The sequence below is a fragment of the Trachurus japonicus genome, chromosome 18 (assembly GCF_045865225.1).
Source record: "Trachurus japonicus isolate A0001 chromosome 18, Traja_1.0".
NCBI lineage: Eukaryota > Metazoa > Chordata > Actinopteri > Carangiformes > Carangidae > Trachurus > Trachurus japonicus.
The window spans coordinates 4,044,333-4,064,383 of NC_140924.1; the positions used below are offsets into that span (position 1 = coordinate 4,044,333).

General features: G+C 42.3%; 2 protein-coding genes and 1 long non-coding RNA gene across 4 annotated transcripts in view; 2 read left to right on the forward strand and 1 right to left on the reverse strand.

Annotated features, from left to right (window-relative positions):
• The window catches only part of LOC146968396 (uncharacterized), a 431,785-nt gene that overhangs the window by 38,078 nt on the left and 373,656 nt on the right, over nucleotides 1–20,051 (forward strand). The window lies entirely within an intron of this gene.
• Nucleotides 4,581–20,051, forward strand: part of LOC146968399 (butyrophilin subfamily 3 member A2-like) — a 53,256-nt gene continuing 37,785 nt past the window's right edge. The window contains exons 1-2 of the mRNA XM_085759147.1: nucleotides 4,581–4,889; nucleotides 5,153–5,440. Coding sequence (XP_085615273.1) covers nucleotides 4,640–4,889; nucleotides 5,153–5,440 — 538 coding nt within the window. The 5' untranslated portion in view covers nucleotides 4,581–4,639. The remainder of the gene's footprint in view (nucleotides 4,890–5,152; nucleotides 5,441–20,051) is intronic.
• Nucleotides 16,317–18,505, reverse strand: LOC146968400 (uncharacterized). Of its 2 annotated transcripts, XR_015034269.1 has the most exons (4): nucleotides 17,024–18,505; nucleotides 16,832–16,942; nucleotides 16,673–16,749; nucleotides 16,317–16,591 (listed from the first exon to the last, which is right to left on the reverse strand). It is a non-coding gene; the product is annotated as an uncharacterized LOC146968400 (long non-coding RNA). The 2 variants fall into 2 exon arrangements; XR_015034268.1 differs by having other exon boundaries at nucleotides 16,832–18,505.

Consider the following 20,051-nt stretch of genomic DNA (forward strand, 5'->3'; position numbering starts at 1 on the left):
ATCAATCCACGTTAACAGCTTTTGCACAGTGGTTTGCACTTTGCACAGATAAGTCTGAAAATAAATGTGTGCAGCAACACCTTCTCATCAAAATCCACGCCATCTACAGTACACAGATCAGCTGTTAAAACCCAACTCATCAATAACAGGATAGTGATATTGGACCACCGCTCACATTAACAACACAACAAACCATTAACAATTAATCCACACTCAAACCAAAGCAACAATAGTACTCAACAAGCTATTATTACAAGGTTTACAACAGACAACCTGGGCTGTGTGCGTGCGTGTGTAAAGAAGAGAGGGAGAGAGAGAGAGTTCAGTATGTAAACCCTGCTAGCTGTTAGCTGTTAGCTACCGTAGCTCAGGCGTCGGTCTCCGTCAGGTAAAAGCTGCTGTTTATTCCTCAGATGAAGCTCATGAAGTTGTTGAGCCTCTCCTCCGGTACAGTTATCCATCACTGCTGTTGAATTAGCCGCTAAACTGCTGGACGCTAAAACCGAGGGGGCGTCTGTGTTTACAATTCACGAAAGCAACGTGAACGTACGTGCCGCTCACACTCAGTAGAGTTACGCAATGAGGCAGCATAGCCTCAGCCACACACACACCGTACGGGCAGAAGAGGCAGAGGTGCTCTGTGCCTCTCTGAAATACAACGAGACGGCGAGTGGCTTCTACGGCCGCTCTATAGCCTGTCGTTGATTTTTAAAATGTTAAAGCAGAAGTAAGCCATCCGGTCGTTTTCGCTAATGCTGCGTTCCAGGCAGGCTTTTGAAACCGTAAATTACAGCTTCAAGTCACAACTTACGACTTTGTAGCGTTTCAGGCAACCCACTCGTGTTTTTCCGACCTGTTTTACCGGTGAAAGTCACTATAACGGCCACTCGTAACTTCCGACCGGTGAACTCGTACCAGATCGAACTGGTACCACTTCACGGTCGGAAAAATACGAGTTGCCTTGAACGCACCATAACAGTCCTCGTCCCTACGTCACCACATTCACAGCGTTCCTTGGCTGCACACACAGCCCTGCATGCCGTTCTCTCTCCTCATTGGATAAAAACTGTAGGATACGATAAATGTTTTCTCCTGGGCTCAGAGCAGAGCAGAGGGACTGACAGACCCGTGTTTCAGACCAAACACTCTATAGAAGTGATTGCTGTTGGAAGATATAACTATTTAAGACTTATATTAACACAAATATATCACTTACTTCTGCTTTAAGTAATCAGCCAAGTAATCTCCGTTTTTATCAAATGTACCGGTAATCTGATTACGGGTTTTTTTCTGTACTTGTAACGGACGACAGTTACCTTTTTTTTGTATCCTGATTACGTAACGCCGTTACATGTAGTCCGTTACTCCCCAAGCCTGATGATATCAAACGGACAAGTAGATGGTTTCAGTTTGGCTCAAACTGGTAAAATAAAAAGAAAAACAGCGAAGGACTGGAGAGTAACAGATATGGGTCAGATGATGGGATTGAAATATTGGTTCATATGTTGTCAATCTTGTTCACAAAAAAGTGTAAAAACTTTAAATGTTTCTTTTTTAAGGATTCTCTGGTAATTTTGCCAACTACTTTTAAGAATGTCATAGGAAACCTGTAGTTTATCCTACACGCCTGCCTGGCAGAGTGCATTGTCTCATTTATTCATGGTTCTTGAAATGACTTCTTTAAGTTTGTACTTTTTTTCAATTGTGCTTCAGTCATAAAGTTTCACTACATTATTTTAATATTATTTCTACACAAGACAAAAGGAAGAAGAATGAGGAGATGATTACCAGGCTGGGCAAACTGAAGGAAAATGTGGATCAACTGACTCGTCGACTCAAAGAGCTCGGAGAGGAGAAGGTCGGAGGAGGGATAAAGACATTGGAAAGGGAAATATCAGAGGTTAAGCATCAAAAAACAACTGTAGAAGAAGAAAAACTATTCAATATTAAGTGTAAACTAACAGATATAAAGGAAGAAGTTGAGCTTCTGATTCTCAAAACTGAGAAATGCTCAAAAAAAGTCCAGGATGTAATCTCTATAGTGGAGGACAGACAGGAAGAGGTAGAGAGAAAGAAGAGAAAAAACATATTTTCTAGATTTGGAAAGTCGAACAAACGTTACAAGAAAAAAAGAAAAAACCGCTGATAATCACACTGTTATCACAAAGTGAATCCTGATAACAGAAGATACAAAGTTTGGGTTTGTGGTAAGAGGAGATATAACCTGGTGTCCACCCACTTTTATTTAGAAGATAATCATGTCTCTTTTTTCCATATTAAATTGCCTTTTGTTTGTTGTTTATTGTTCAGTGTGTAATTTAGAAAAATAGATCTTAATTTATCCTTGTAAAGCACCCGAACCTTTGTTTTAAAAGCTGCAGTAAATGCTATTTACAAGTGGATGGTTTTGCATTTACTGTTCTACTTAACTACATATATTGTTTGTTTGTTTTTTAACAGTTGTGTGCTGCAATATCATTAATAAAGTGTGAATTGATATGTTGATGTTATGAATTCAGTGCCACTGGTGTGTGAAAGTTGAATTAATGTTTACTTTAGATTATCTAGGAGACCAAAGGTCTCGTTCAGCAGTGGTTATTACTTTATGTGGCAATGAGGAAGTTTTTTAAAAAAAATGGACAGCAAATACAATAAAATCTATATCTAACATGTCAGAAAAAGGTCTTGATCAATAGATCCATTAAATAATAGTGGATCTAAAAAAAAAAAAAAACTTTTAAGAAAAGACAATTTTAAAAAATGTCTTTTATTAAAATTGTGGAGACAAAATAATCAATGTATAATGAAACCCTTTGATACATCCACCTCCTGAGATTTTACAGTGGAGGTGGTTTTTATGACATGAGGAAACATTGTCAGTACACACCTTTTGTCATTACACGTCACCAAGACGACATCAGATTTTATTTGAGGACTTCGACCAGGCAGCTCATCTCAACTCTCCGCTGGAGCTCTACTGTAGAATACAGGTACAGACCATTTTAAAATAATGAATGTTTGTACTTAAAGCAGAAGTAAGCGATCCGGTCGTTTTGGCTAATGCTGCGTTCCAGGCAGGCTTTTGAAACCGTAAGTTACAGCTTCAAGTGTCAACTTACGACTTTGTAGCGTTCCAGGCAACCCACTCGTGTTTTTCTGACCTGTTTTACCTGTGAAAGTCACTATAACGGCCACTCGTAACTTCTGACCCGTGAACTAACAAATATCAAATATGGGCCCATACTGTGACAAGTAAAAGCTGTGATTCCGCGCTGTTCCCCTTTTAGAGACATAAAGGCAGGCTCGAGGTCATGAATGGACACAACAGACAAATGTTAGTGTTGCACTGGCGCTCAGTCAGTCTTTGTCATGAAGAAAGAAGAATTTATGAGGAGAGAACTTAGATGAGTCAGATCCTGTTTTGTTGTCAGTTTTTCTCCTTTTCTCTGCAGGATAAACTTTGTTACGCAGTTTGTTGAGGAAAATCTATACTGTAGAAGTACATTACTTTGTCATATTTCTGTGTGGTTCAGATCCTTAGTTCAGAGTAAACAAAGGATTTCAGCATCTTTGTTTTGACCTTAATCCACAAAAAATATTCATTGTTACTACAGTCATATTTTCTTGTTCTCAGTATGATTCATTTTACTGTTGTGATTTGTCGTGGTGTTTGTTGTAGGTAATAACATATTTCCTTGTCTGTTTTCAGATCTTTAAGATGTTTTGGCCTAAGTCTCCACATGTTTTTTTCTGTCACTGTGTACTTCTTTTCCTAACACATGTTGGCACAGGTAATGCAAATATCAGCAGTACAACAATACAACCACTGCATACATGCTATCCATTTTCACTGTGTGTCTGTTATCTTCCTCTTGTGCAGCTTCTTCACCCACTAAATATAAGTTATTGTTTTTGTTGTTGCTGTTTACAAAAAAAAAAACCTTACTTAACATCTTTAAGTTGTCTTGAACACAAGTCATTTGTCTGATTATTATATCAAAAAAGAAAGAACTTCAGATTTTCCGACAAATACAGAAATACGAATTTAGGATCAGTATTCATCAACAGAGACACTCAGGAAGACCAAAGTGGTTGAAAAGTAGAAAATGTACTAAAATCTTGTGCTAGCACATTTTTTTTGTCTTTCTTTCTTTGTCTTCTTTTTTTTCAAATCCCAGGTTCATATTTAGCCACTTTCATCGTAGTTGGTGGCATGGTGAAACAAAGGTTGTTTTTACTATAGAAGTTTCACCATCTCTCTAAAATGAGAAACGTGTTGTCTTTGATGTTAACACCTTTTGAAGTGTCAGCACTCAAGGTTTTAAAGTCTTATCAGAGTAATTTGAGTGAAATGCTTGATTTGCACATTGACAGTGCTGCATGTTTGATTCGGTTATTCAAATCTAAATCTCTGTTTTCATGGCTAGATCAAGTTCCATCAAACATTTATCAATATATTATTGCACTCACATTTAGGTTCCACCAAAGTAAATATGTCTTATGTCTTATCCTTATGTGTCTGTCAGTTTCCAGTCCAACAACCTTTGTGTGTGATCAATATGATTTATCTGTTTCAGGTGAGCTCATAGTGGCAACACTTGGTGATGACGTCATTTTGCCGTGTCACCTGGAACCTCCCATGAATGAGAAGACATTGAAGTGGTTAAGACCTGACCTGGATCCTAATTTTGTCCATGTGTGGCACAATGGAGAGGAACTTGAGGCTAATCACCATCCATCATACAAAGGAAGAACATCACTGTTCACTGACAAACTGAAGAATGGAGACCTTTCACTGAAACTCTCTGCAGTGAAACTATCAGATAGTGGAACATACAAATGCTCCATTCCTGACAGAAATATGGAATCAACTGTTGAGCTCGTTGTTGGTAAGTGTTCGTGCCTTCGTTGGTGTGTAAACTTATTTTTTTAATTCTATTTTATTTTAATACTTTTTTTTAACCTTTTTTTCCAAGTGACCCCACTTTAAAATGCAGCTTTGTGCTCAGAGAAAAGAACACATGTTTCTTAATCTTCAGCCTTCACTGGAAAATAATGGGTGATTGAAAAACAGACACGTTTTGAAGTCAAGCCCTTCTCAAACCCTGTGAAGTAATATTTTACTTTTCATTACTGTTCTCTCCATCACTAGGTTCAGTGTCTTCACCCATCGTCAGTTTATCAGGGAATGAGAGAGACGAAGGAAGAGTGGTGTTACAGTGTGAGTCTAAAGGCTGGTATCCAGAGCCTGAGCTGCTGTGGCTGGACGCTGAGGGAAAGCTGCTCTCTGCTGGACCTACAGAGACAGTCAGAGGTCCTGATGTCCTCTATACTGTCAGGAGCAGAGTGACTGTGGAGAAGAGACATGGCAACAGCTTCACCTGTAGAGTCCAACAGAAGACCATCAACCAGACCCGAGAGTCACGTGTTAAAGTTACAGGTGAACATGAGTCATGTTGTATACATTCACTGCTGTAGCTTGCACCATTATTGATATGTGTTTTATGATTTCAGATGATTTCTTCAGTGTTTGCTCTTCCTTTCCTGTTTACATCACCATCGGTTTGGTTGTTGGTCTTGTGCTTGTAACTGCAGCTGCCTTTGTTATCTGGAAAAGGAGACATAACAGTAAGACCCCTGTATCAGTCATTTAACCACTACTTTTATTGTAGGGGAGAGTGGGGTAATGTGAGACACCGGGTAATGTGAGACACCCCCTATATCTAGAAAACGGAACACATTTATGGTCATCTGACCATTATGTTTTCAAGCCCCTTCCATTTCCCCATGGTCATGAAGGAGAGGACCTCATGATGCTGTGGAAAGCATGTTTTTTTCACAAAAATATGATTTTTGCATGTAAAAGTAAATTTTCTTGCTGTCAACTTAATCAACTGTTGTGCCAAAGCAAATTGATTCATGTAAAAAAACGTATGATACATGATGATGAACTACCAACACATAAAACCATGTGACGATGCTGGCTGAAAATTAGCCTGAGAGGTCGTTTTTTCTAAAATGGGGGTGTTGGGGTAAAGTGAGACAAATGCTGCGGGGTAAAGTGAGACCATGGATGTATTATAATAAATCCAAGAGTGAGACACTGTGAGCACACCACACACAAAGATTTACCCTTGAATTTCGTCCCCCAAGCCAGAAATCTCGCGTGATCAAACATGATCTGCCACACTGCTTTGTTATGCTATGTGCTCTCAGTCAGCTCACTTCTTTATTGGTTACATTCAATTTAAGTCACATTCCACTTTGTTGGCTCCCCCCACAAACAAGAGGACTTTTGATCAAAATGGTCACCATTGTCGACCATTGCCTACAATCTGACCTCCAGACTATCTAACTGGTTCTATCTGTCATTTGAATGTTAATTAAAACATTTTGTGTTGTATTTGATTTTGGTCTTGAGTCACTTTGTGTTGAGAAAAAAAAGTGCTTAATTGACCAATCCCCATGATTCTGTTACTAGTCCGACATTAGTTTTGGGAAGTGTGGTTGTCAAGCTAGCTGTCAGGATTCTAACTGTTACAACATGTGTTGTTATGGTAGTTTCAGAGTGGAAAAAGTAAGTGGATCAGTTTACCCCATTGATTTCTCTGGTTTGTCTCACTTTACCCCTGAGCTGGGGTAAAGTGAGACACAAGACCACTTTTTTTAAAACAATCATATTGTCACTGTCTTTCGTCCTGAATACATTCTGATGATTTCCATTGCTAGGCAACATCCTGAATTAATGGGAAATGTGTAAATTTTACTGATAAATCATTTTAGCTCGCTTAGAGGGGAGCAAATGTAAAAAGTGTCTCACTTTACCCCACTCTCCCCTACTAATTTTCTTACTATTTTCTACATTATTGTCAGTAGTAGTCATATGTATGATTTTTATTTATTTATCTAAAGCATCTTGTTAAAATGTTTTGTCTTGTTTGTTTTTTTCACACTTTTTGCCCAAAGGCACCAAGCAGCATCATAAGAATGGCACTGCAGTGGAAGAAGGACAAGAAGAGCCTCTCATGGTACAACTGAGTGAAAAAAAAATAAATGGCTGGGTCGAACAACTAGAACACCAGCTGAAAGAGGACAAAGAGCTGATTGATGAGCTGGAGAAGGAGCTGGATTTGGTGGATAAAACAAAAAAGATGACTAAAATCAAAGCAAAGGAAATCATAACAAAGGTCAAACACAAGCTGGTGAGACAACAGAACAAACACGAACAATTCATAATGGAGACAAGGAAGTCACTTGTGAAGATGTAAGAACTTAGCATTATTGAAAAGGTAAAAATAAAAGAGGAATTCAAAATTGTGGTCCATTAGAGATTAAAAGTAAACTGCAATGTTTATCTTACTTTTAATCTCTGACAGACCACAAGTTTGATTAAACTTAAACAGTTAGTGGTGGCACGGTGGTGCAGCAAGGGGGTTCTGGGTCTGAACCCACTGGCCAGCCGGAGCCCTTTCTTTGCGAAGTATGCATGTTCTCCCCATGCATGTGTGGATTCTCTATTCTACTTCCTTACTTTATCATATTTTCTTTCCAATCTGTATATCCATGAGTAAACTGCACATGGCAGTGAGAAACAAAAAAGGATACAAACAAAATTATAAACTTGGATTTAGAAAATAGAAGCTTTTACAGTATTCAGCTTTTATTTGTTTTGTACTTCTTATTTCAGCCAATTTCTGTTTATTCAATTGTATAATGTTTCTTAACCATGATTAACTTATTCATGAAAGCAAACATGCTTTGTGAAAAACAATATTATAAATTCTGTCTTTGAATAACTGCTTTCAACATAACACTTAAAAGCAAAAAAAGCAAACAACAAACTTTACCAGCCATCTTATATGATTATAGCATAATAAAATGTTTTTGATGTTTTCTACCTTTTTGTTTACGGAATGTATCATTTAAATAAACTCTACCTTGCCTTGAAAATGATGCATGTTGTGTTTTTTTTCAGTGTTATTTCTAATGCATGTGGTTTCTGTCTGACAGATTTAAATAATCCATAATCATCTGCAGATTCCTAAACCAGCATTGTCGTATATGGGGGAAAGGTGATGACAATTCTGAGGGCCCACAGCCCACCTAGGGCCCACACACAGCCCCCAGTAGCCTCTATGACAAAAATGACTTAACTAATATATATTCACGGGCGGCACGGTGTTGCAGTGGTTAGCACTGTCGCCTCACAGCAAGAGGGTTCTGGGTTCGAACCCGCCGGCCGGCTGGGGCCCTTCAGTGTGGAGTTTGCATGTTCTCCCCGTGCATGCGTGGGTTCTCTCCGGGTACTCCGGCTTCCTCCCACAGACCAAAGACATGCAGGTTAGGTTAATTGGTGACTCTAAATTGCCCATAGGTGTGAATGGGAGTGTGAATGGTTTTCTGTCTATATATGTTAGCCCTGCGATAGACTGGCGACCTGTCCAGGATGTACCCCACCTCTCGCCCAAAGTCAGCTGAGATAGGCTCCAGCTCACCCGTGACCCTAGTGCAGGATAAGCGGTATAGAAAAATGAATGAATCTGAACTAAAACAAAGTCACACAATATTTTGATTTTAATAATTTCAATAACCGCAGAGCAGGGGCCCAGGACATCAAACAATTTTTCTCTGAGAATGGTGAGAGTAAAACTATCGAGGGCGGCTGAAACAATTACCCTACTTGTTCATTAATTTATTGTCTGTAACACTTTTGTCGGACAGTGCTCCAGCATGTGCCCACTTTATCTTCGGTGGAGACTTGACTGCAGCGGTTAAATGTTACTTGCAGATGGGAGCTTTTCGCAAGATTTTGAAATCTTGTTAAGTCACAAGAAAATTACTCCAAAAAACAGAAAAAAATTACCACGAAAAACAGAAAAAAAATAGTCCGAAAATCAGGGGAAAAATTGTCAGAAAAACAGAAATAATTATTAAAAAAACAAAACAAAAAATAAATTACTCAGGTGAATGCAATACGCTTCCGTATACAAGAATGTCATCCTCCAAAAGATAATATCCAGTCTATACTCAGCTCTTCAAAATCTTAAAAGTGATCATACTTTGGCTATTAAGGAAAGATGAGAAGCAGAGGGAGGCTTCACAGTCTCACAAGAAGAATGGGAGTGGGACAGGATTTGCACACAGCAGTGGTCAGTGACAAGCTCCCCGTCCTGGAGGTAATTCAGTTGTAAAAACGTGACTCGATTCTTTCGTTCTCATGCACAAAAGACCAACTATTCAAATCAGACTGCCTGTTAGAGGTCCTGTGGGAATACTTTAGCAAACCATTTTCATATTTTCTGGAACTGTCCCTCTGTGGTTCCATTTTGGAAAAATCTGTCCTGGAGGTTGTTTTTAAAAGGAAAATGTTTAAAAATTTTACAGTCATGTACCTGTGTGATCTGGATGGCTTTGAACTTACAAAGAGAGATGAGAGGCAAAGTCAAAGAAGTGATGTTTTTTCTGATAAAGGTGATATTATAAAACCTATACAGGCCATATTTTTAAAATTGGGTGAATTTTACGATACTAAAGGCTTCTACTGTTAAAGTTGGTTTAGATCCTTATGTCCCTTCATTATCCTCTTTAGTTTGACAAGTAAAGTCATGATAATACCATACCATCAACTGTGTATCACAATTTACTGAGCCGAGCCGTGCCGTGAAAGTGTAGTGGAAAAGCGCCAAAAGTAGCCTACACGGAGGAAAAAACATGTTTCATATGACTCACTAGTGACAGTGAATGAGTCCAACACTGCCCTCTGCTGTCACCTAGCTACCTTATATAATTTAAGATTGTAGACCAGCATGGATGTTGGTCATGTAGTTTACAGCTGACAAGAAAATCAGATGAAATTTAGCTTACAGCTAAATTTTGCACAATATATGTATTGAGCGTTGTGCCTGTTCAACAAAAAAAAAAACGGGAAGATATAAATAAAACAAACAATAGTCTGTAGCAGACGTTAGTCATTAATCCAGACTGCGGCAGTTAAAACAAGGTGCACACACATTCACTGATTACAGTTAGTTTTATTGGAGGACTTTGGTCACGTTGCCATGTTTCCTCTGAATTTCATTTGTCACACAAACACACACACACACACTGTATAGTCATACTCTATACTCTCTTACACAAATGTGAATTAATATGGTAATATTATGAATTTAGTGTCTTCAGTGATTAGAATTTATCTCTGACATGTTCTTTTGTTATCTCCCCCGGGACAATACATCGGTCCCGCCTAATCATTAGGGCCACGGGCAATCGCACCGGGCACTGGTCCCAACAGCTATGAAATAGCTGCAGGGACCAGTGCCCGGGCAAAGCCCGGGCACTACTGTTATTGTGTGGATTTTTTCCTAGTTAGTGTGACTGCTGAAGCAGTCACACTATTGTTCTTCTGTTTGGCCATTTTCTTCCGCCTTTTTACGGTCTTCTTCTAGTCCTTCATACTTTGTGCTATTTCAACAATTCATATATCAAAACGTGCAGCTTTTTTTGAACTTTATCGGCATTACTTTTCTCTTTTTAACTCTTTATACTTTTTAAAATATTTAACTTTTTCTGATTTTTTTCAGCTTTATAATGTGTGTGTGTTGCGTCTAACGAGCAGAGCTAGAGTGGTGTCAGAGTGGAGAGAGGCAAAAAAACATTCTAGAGTTTTTCTGGCTAAACTGTCAGCATGGCCACAAATTAAACTCTAGACAAATTATTTTCTCCAGTTTTGTAGCCACACTTGTCTTCTGGCTAAAATTCTGGTCAAAAATGCAAAGAGACTTAGATAATAACTAGAAAAAGCATTTCCAAGAATGGAAATGGTGTGACTGCTGACAGCAACTGAACGCTGTTGCAGAATTAGCAAATAGTGCAAGCAGTGATCACCATACAAATGTTTGACCAAGGTCAGAATCGAACCCACATCCTCATGGTCATTAGACTTCCACTCTGCCTCTAGGCCACAGTGCACACACAGTTGCAGAGACTGTTGTCTGTTAATGATCTGCACACTGTCAACATCAAGAAAGCTTGAGAGTCAAGCTTGAATGACTTAGAATGAAAATGTCTGTGAATTTCAGGCTGAGCACTAACCATATGGCCACAGAGAACCTGAGTTACAATGAGCTTTATACTATGAGGAATCAAAGACTGTCCAATGACAGCTGAATAATTGGAATCAAAAGTCAAGCAATGAAGTGAAACGACTGAGGCAGGAATCGAACCCATGACCATATGATCACTAAACCTTTACTCTGCCACTCGGCTACAGAGAGCACACTGCTTTCAAAACTGTTGTCATTCATCGTAATGTGATGATGTGCTGCAAACTGGTATGAGTAATCAAGGAGATAACAAACACCTGTAACCAATTGAAGGCGGGGGAGGAGAGCAGAATTCAACATAACATAACAAGAATTCTTCCCTTGGATTCGAACCAGTGACCTTAGGGTTGGCAAACATCCACCCTAACCCCTACACTACAGTGGAGTTGTGAAGAAGAGAGGTTGAGACTTTGATGAATGTGAGATTTTTTGTGAAAAAGTTAAATATTTGAAAAAGTATAAATAGTTAAAAAGAGAAAAGTAATGCCGATAAAGTTCAAAAAAAGCTGCACGTTTTGATATATGAATTGTTGAAATAGCACAAAGTATGAAGGACTAGAAGAAGACCGTAAAAAGGCGGAAGAAAATGGCCAAACAGAAGAACAATAGTGTGACTGCTTCAGCAGTCACACTAATTAGTGTGACTGCTGAAGCAGTCACACTATTGTTCTTCTGTTTGGCCATTTTCTTCCGCCTTTTTACGGTCTTCTTCTAGTCCTTCATACTTTGTGCTATTTCAACAATTCATATATCAAAACGTGCAGCTTTTTTTGAACTTTATCGGCATTACTTTTCTCTTTTTAACTATTTATACTTTTTAAAATATTTAACTTTTTCTGATTTTTTTCAGCTTTATAATGTGTGTGTATTGCGTCTAACGAGCAGAGCCAGAGTGGTGCCAGAGTGGAGAGAGGCAAAAAAACATTCTAGAGTTTTTCTGGCTAAACTGTCAGCACGGCCACAAATTAAACTCTAGACAAATTATTTTCTCCAGTTTTGTAGCCACACTTGTCTTCTGGCTAAAATTCTGGTCAAAAATGCAAAGAGACTTAGATAATAATTTTAAATATTTTTTAAATGCAGCCAGGGAGCTCTCTGCTCCCATTCAGCTCAATGTATTTTTTTCACAGCAGCAGGAGAAGGAGCTCAACTTTGTAACTTGCTGTTAGGTGCTTTTTAATTCATTTTAATTCACCAAAAAATAGTCACAGGTCACAAAAAAGTCCTCTTCTTACCTGGTGTGGCTAATTTATACTAATTTCTCTTTATTTTAAGAATCATTGAAAAATCTCACATTCATCAAAGTCTCAACCTCTCTTCACCACAACTTCACTGTAGTATAGGGGTTAGGGTGGCCGTTTGCCAACCCTAAGGTCACTGGTTCGAATCCAAGGGAAGAGCTCTTGTTATGTTATGTTGAATTCTGCTCTCCTCCACCGCCTTCAATTGGTTACAGGTGTTTGTTATCTCCTTGATTACTCATACCAGTTTGCAGCACATCATCACATTACAATGAATGACAACAGTCTTGAAAGCAGTGTGCTCTCTGTAGCTGAGTGGCAGAGTAAAGGCTTAATGATCATAAGGTCATGGGTTCGATTCCTACCTCAGTCATTTCACATCATTGCTTGACTTTTGATTCCGATTATTCAGCTGTCATTGGACAGTCTTTGATTCCTGATAGTATAAAGCTCATTATAACTCAGGTTCTCTGCACATTTACAAGCCTAATGTAACTTGAGTTCAGTGAGCTGGAGCCCAGCCCGAACTCACAAGACGGGCAGGCTTGCAGGCCTAGATGTGGTGTTGCACAGATGTGACAGTGACAGTTTCCTCATCATTAATCCTCATTATTATAGTAAATGAGGTTGCTCTTCAATATATTTCCAAATTTAAATAAAGGTTATAATAATAATTAAACCTGGGCTATCATCCTATCCTTCCTCGTTCATGTTGTGAGGACAGGACAAAGTCTCTTGGACATGAGAGGTGGGCAGGTGCTTCTCTTGCACTCCTTCACTCACCCACTCTTGATTGGCATATAAATAAATGTTAAATGAAAATAAAAACTAGTTTGGAAATAATACATACCGTACATGCAAAAATGCGAAATTTAAATAATATAGGTTAATATAAAGTATTTTCTATTCTATAGTGACTACAGCTGGCCAAAATTGGCCCCCAGCTTATCATGCCACACCTGTCATGTCTTAGATGTTATGAGTATTTCATGATACAATGTAGCCTAATAGTCTATATTGTTGTGTCTAGGGGTGTCCTCAACTCAGAATTGTGTTTATGCTGAATAGAAACTTCAAGTATTCATTGTGTGACCATGATATGATTACTTGTTTTGCAAAACATCAACAAGACATTATAACATCTGAACTGTTTATGATAGAGACGAGCTGTAAACATCATCTGAATTGTGAGATTATCTACTTTCCCAGGCTCCTTGAGTGGTGCCTCTATGACAAGGGACCGGGTGCGTGTAATCATGTGGTGCAGGAACAGATGCAGAAATTTTTCTGGTCTTCCATTTTTTTTAACAGATTGGCTATTTTACAATATACAGTCTGTCACAAAAGTTCTTCATATGGCTCAGAGTTGAAAGGCTTGGCAGCTCGGTGTAGCTGTCAAGGTATAATAGGTATAGCTCACCTGGTAGAGCAGCTTGCACTGTGAGCAAGGACTATGCTCCAGTCTGGGATCAAATCCCAGTGGAGAGTTTTACACTAAATGCGCTGAATCTGTAATTATACAATGTCCAGCTGTCAGCAACCGGGAGGTGGGGTGCGAGGAGGTGGCTGGGCGGGTGCAAAACAGTGCAGTCTCCGCCCACCCCCCAGAGGTGAATTGCTAATGTGCATGGCTAATGAGCTGGTTTTAAAATGGCCGAAAAGGGTCGGGGGAGTGAGACTTTAAGCATCATTGAAAAATCTCACATTCATCAAAGTCTCAACCTCTACTTCATTGGAAGAGTTGGAATGGCCTAGTGGATAAGGTTCCTGCCAACCAATCACAAGGTCACAGGTTCAAATCCCACCTGAGCAGTCTTGTTAGTGTCAGCCACTTTGACCTTTAACCAATACCACTTGGTCTGGTCACAAGATCAAACTTGATAATGCATATGCGCCCCCACCTATTCTCTTTACCTCTTTCAATCTTGGTTTATGTTAACATGTTTCTTGTTTATACCACTGCACTAAGATTGATTTGCACTGGAACTACAGCTTTGGGCTAGTTAACTTCAGAGTGAGACAGAGTGCAGTTCATCAACAGACAACAGTCTCTGCAACTGTGTATACACTGGCCTAGAGGCAGAGTGAAAGTCTGCTGATCATGAGGTTGTGGGTTCGATACCTACCTTGGGCAACCATTTGTATGGTGATCACTGCTTGCACTATTTGCTAATTCTGCAACAGCGTTCAGCTGCTTTCAGCAGTCACACGCATTTCCATCAGGAAATGATACTTTATCTAGTTTAAAATATTTTTTAAATGCAGCCAGGGAGCTCTCTGCTCTCATACAGCTCAATGCATTTTTTTCACAGCAGCAGGAGAAGGAGCTCAACTTTGTAACTTGCTGTTAAGTGCTTTTTAAATCATTTTAATTCACCAAAAAATAGTCACAGGTCACAAAAAAGTCCTCTTCTTACTTGGTGTGGCTAATTTATACTCACTCACACTCACTTTTCATCATTGAAAAATCTCACATTCATCAAAGTCTCAACCTCTCTTATTCACAACTCTGTCTGTAGTCCAGTTGGTAAGGTGTCCGCTTGCCAACCCCAAGGTCACTAGTTCGAATCCAGGCTGAGCAATCTTGTTATGTTATGTTGAATTCTGCTCCCCTCCATCACCCTCAATTGGTTACAGGTGGTCGTTAAGAGACGCATTAATTGCTAGTGCCACCATTTGCAGCACATCATCAAATTACAATGGCAACATGCTTAAGTCTGTGCTCTCTGTGGCGAAGTGGCAGAGTAAAGGTTTACTGATCATGAGGTCATGGGTTCGATTCCTGCCTCATTCATGTTGTACTTTCTGCTAGAGACTTCATTCAAATTCTGATTTGTAGACAAACTTCTAATGGCTCATTTATGATGCTTTTATAAAGACCCACTCCTGTGAAAATCGTGTTTTTTGAGCTTTTCACATGTTCCTGTGGCATTTTTCTTGTGTTAGAGCACATATCAGCAGAAAAGGAAGTGCAAAATTGCATTTCTGAGTTTTTCTGCCTTCAAACTGCTGTGAACCAATGGCAGACTCAAACTGGCAGTTTCAGGGAGACTGGAGCTGACGTGTCACAGCTCCAGGGGAGGGCACTAGTGCTACAAGCTGCCGCCCCGTTCTTCATCTGGCTCAGAGGTGAAAGGCTTGGCAGCTCAGTGTAGCTGTCAAGGTATAATAGGTATAGCTCACCTGGTAGAGCAGCTATCACTGTGAGCAAGGACTATGCTCCAGTCTGTGATCGAATCCCAATGTAGAGTTTTACACTAAATGCGCTGAATCTGTAATTATACAATGTCCAGCTGTCAGCAACCGGGGGGCAAAGTCAAAGTCTTCTGACCATGAGATTGTGGGTTCAATTCCTACCTTGGTCAACCATTTGTATGGTCATCACTGCTTGCACTTGTGGCAAGTGGAGGGTGGAAAAATGTACCAACAACGCCACCTGGGGAGTTTCGCCCCAGGAGATAGTTATAGATATTCTTAAAGGAAAATAGTTAATACCTTTCTCTCGTATATAAGGTCCTCACAGGTTCAATACCACGGGCAGAGACGTATTAGAAAAGTACAAAAATATTTTATTTGCAATTATCAACAACAGGTCACATCAACACTGGCTGCATTTTACTTGGACTGGGGGCATGGAGGCAAGGGTGGACAGAACTGGGGTCGCTACGGCGGCCCAAAATCAAATCAAGGGGAGGAGTAACTAACCAAAAACACCCGTGGCACCACACACACACACACAAGGGGTTCGTGAAGAAAAGACCACCACCAGGGATTGGGTCGCCGCCTTGGCCCTCAGCACCTGTCCACAAAGAAAAGAAACAAAATTATAAACCAGCCTCCCAGTTAATGCAGCGCTCGTGTCGCCAACCTCTCTCTCTCACGCATGCACACACACACACACACACACTGTATTTTAAGTAAATAAGAAAACAAATCAAACCAAAGTAACAAATGTTCATCAAACAAAATAAACAAAAGAATAAATGATGCTAGCCAAACGAACTAAACAAATAACTACAAAATAAATCTTTTCACAATAATTAATAAACTAAACAAATTCCTAAAGTAACAATCAAGCTCCGACACCAGCTCCGTGAGGAGCGTATCAATCACTCCGTCGTAGCTCAGGAGAGCCGAGGAGTCAGAGCAATTCCAGTGAGCCAAAACAGCAGCGGGTCCAGAAGATGGTGGCTTTAACAGTTTTTGGGCCTCACCAGCAGGGCATTACGGAGCACCGGGAGGCGTAGTCTAGGACAACAGAGCAGGACAGTACAATCAGCTGGAAGCGGCGGAACAGACTGAAACGAGGGGCGGACAACGCCAACTTACCACGTGAAGACAGAGCAACAACACCGAAAGGCTTCCAACAGGGCGAACCAGCCCCGTAGCCCCAGCAGTCCGCCACACTGCAGCAGAAACAACCATGTCACAGAACAATCGGCACGTGAATGAAAAGAGAAAGCAGCGGTGTGTTCTGACGCGCCTTACCCGTGCGCTGAAGGAGGGAACGTGCGTCTTTCTCTGGCACCACGCCAGAGACACTCCAATGCCGGCACAGCCAAACGGCTTCACCAATACCAACACCAGCAGCACGCCACACTGCAGCAGAAACAATCAGATCAACAAACAGTCGGGAGATGAGTGGAAGAGAAAGCAGCGGTGCGCATCAGTGCGCCTTACCTGTGCGCTTAGGGAAACAGCGTGCCTCTCCTGGCAACACGCCAGAGACGCTTCACTGCTGATGCAGCCACGTGGCTTCACAACGCCAACCCAAGCTCCGCTACACCAGGCCACAGCCACCACCACGGACGAGCGGAACGGGAAGAGAGCGCGCGCCAGGTAAAACCAGACTCCTATATAGAGGTGTGTTCCCCGCCCATAAATCAGTGCACCAGAACAACACAGCGCCCCACTGTGAGGAGGAGTGAGCCGTGCTCCGGCCACATCTACCTCCACCTTTTGGATCGTCGACCCGACGATGGACCGAAGTCTCAAGAACTAACACCACGGTCTAAACACAACTGTTTGAGAATTAGACACGGGGTCTTGGGTAGCAGCATGGCCATGGAAACCAGCTGACCGAGGAAGATGGTGGACATTTGGATGACTGCCAGCAGTGGGACGAGTGGTTCGACGCAGCGAGTGTTGGCTGGTACTAGGCTGGTCAACTGGGAGCAGGGAAAAAGCTGGCCGTGATGAGTCCCCATGATCCAAGGATGTTGCTGAGCTGGACGCAGCCTGGGGCGGTGTCGCAGCCGGGCCAGAAGGGGCATCAGGACTCACCACAAGTGGCGGCGCAGCAGTTGGTGGTGCAGAGGTCTCAGACACTAGAAACCAAAGGTCACTGCTGGAGGAGTCATCAGCAGAGGCTACCAATGGAGGCAAGGTTGGTGAAGATGGAACCGGAGGCAGAGCAACTACAACCTCAGGCTGGACCACAGCCTTCAACATGTCTCTGTGCACATTGCGGGTCCTATCCAGGTCATCAACAGGAGCCACTGTGTAGACTGCTCCCTCAGCAGCAGGAGCCCTCACAACCTGGTGGACCACTGAGCTCCAGAGGTCTTGGATCTTGTGTCGACCTCTCACACCATGGTCCCTCAAGTACACCAACTGGCCCACAGACAAAGGTGCAACCCGGACATGTTGATCGTGTCTCTGTTTACGTTTGTCAGCTGCAGCCAAAAGCCGTCCACGTGCACCCTCAAAAGCAACTCGAAGTCGAGCTCGATGTTCAGCAACCCAGTCCTGTACCTCACCAGGCACTGGATCCTGAACACGACCAAGGAGGAAGTCCACCGGAAGACGAGGCTCCTGCCCAAACATCAAATAAAAGGGTGACTCACCGGTGCTCTGATGTGGTGTGGTGTTATAACAAAAGAGCACCTGTGGCAGACAAGAAGCCCAGTCCCGTTTGCGGGAAGCTGGCAAGGTACGCAGAAGGTTATGTAGGGTCCGGTTAAACCTTTCGCATTGGCCGTTCCCCGCTGGATGGTAGGGGGTAGTACGGGACTTGGCAACACCGTACAAAGCGCAGAGCTGATAGATCAAGGAACTCTCAAAACTCCTGCCTTGGTCCGAATGCAGGCGACTTGGGACACCAAATTTATAGAACCATTCAGAGACCAAAACCTGGGCCACCGTTGAGGCCCGTTGGTCCCGGGTGGGGACCGCCACTGTAAATTTACTGAACACATCAGTCAAAACTAAAACATTTTCAAGTCCATTGCGGGAGGGCTCAAGCAACGTGAAATCAATGGCCAAGATCTCGTTTGGCCGGGATGCAAGTAGATGGCCCATATGACTATGTGGAACCTGCCCTGAGTCTTTGGAGACTTGGCAGCGCTCACACCGCTGGACCCAGTTCTTAACATCCGAAGACATCCCTGGCCAATAGCAACGTTGCCGGACCAACTCAGTTGTCCTCTCTATGCCCTGGTGGCCATGGTCCTGATGGAGTTGATGCAGCGTTTCCTGCTTGAGCACAGCAGGCAAGACAAGTTGAAAGAACTCTTCACCGCCGTCAGGACGAAAGACCCGGCGGAAGAGCACGCCATCTTCTTTGACCAGGCGGTCCCATTGACGCAAAAGTGCAATTGCTGACTGGGAAAGCTGCCGCCTCTCAACTGAGGTGGGAAGGGACCCACGGTTCCAAAAAAACAACACCTCCTTCAGCAGAGGATCATCCTCTTGCATACAGCGGAGATCAGATGCAGAGTGGGATGGAAGAATGGAAATCAACGACTGAGTAGCAGACACAACAGGACCTGACTGGGCACTTTGCTGAATGCTGCTGGGGATCAAAGTGCCAGGCCAAGATGGAGGGGCCAAGTGGGGGACAGACACATACTGTCGTGACAGTGCGTCTGCGTTCCTGTTGCTGCGCCCAGAACGATATTTGATTTCAAGATTGAAGGAAGCGAGCTCCGCAGCCCATCTATGCTCTGCAGCTCCAAGTTTAGCGGACCGAAGGTGGCTCAACGGGTTATTGTCTGTGTACACAACACATTTGTGCCCCAACAAATATTCCCGGAACTTCTCCGTCACGGCCCACTTGAGCGCAAGAAATTCCAGCTTCATAGAGCTGTAGTTGGACATGTTGCGCTCAGTGGGCCGGAGACCCCTGCTGGCGAAAGCCACCGGTCTCACACCACTGTCCGTCTCTTGTGAAAGTACCGCCCCGAGCCCACTGTGGCTGGCATCGGTCTCAAGAATGAACGGGCGTGAGAAGTCCGCGTAGGCCAGTACTGGGGCGGAGACCAGCTTAGCCTTCAGAGCTTGGAAGCCCTCTTCACACTGAGGCGTCCAGGCGGTCCCCAGTGTCTGGCCCGACCCCTTTCTTGACTTGGTGCCAGCAAGATTGGCTACTAACTGATGCAAGGGCTTGGCCAGCTTGGCGAAACCATCGACAAAGCGCCGATAGTAGCTGGCGAAACCCAAAAAAGAGCGCACTTCCGAGATGTGACTGGGGCGCTGCCAACTGGCCACAGCCTCAATTTTCTTTGGGTCTGTCGCCACTCCCTGACTCGAGATGACATGGCCCAAGTACGATACCCGTTGTTGGAAAAATGCACATTTCTCCGCTTTGGCTTTAAGGCCTTCTCTCTGAAGCCGCCCGAGCACCATCTCCAGCCGCTGCAGGTGTTGTTCAACAGAAGATGAAAAGATAATGATGTCGTCGAGGTAAAGCAGCAGGGACTGACCCTGC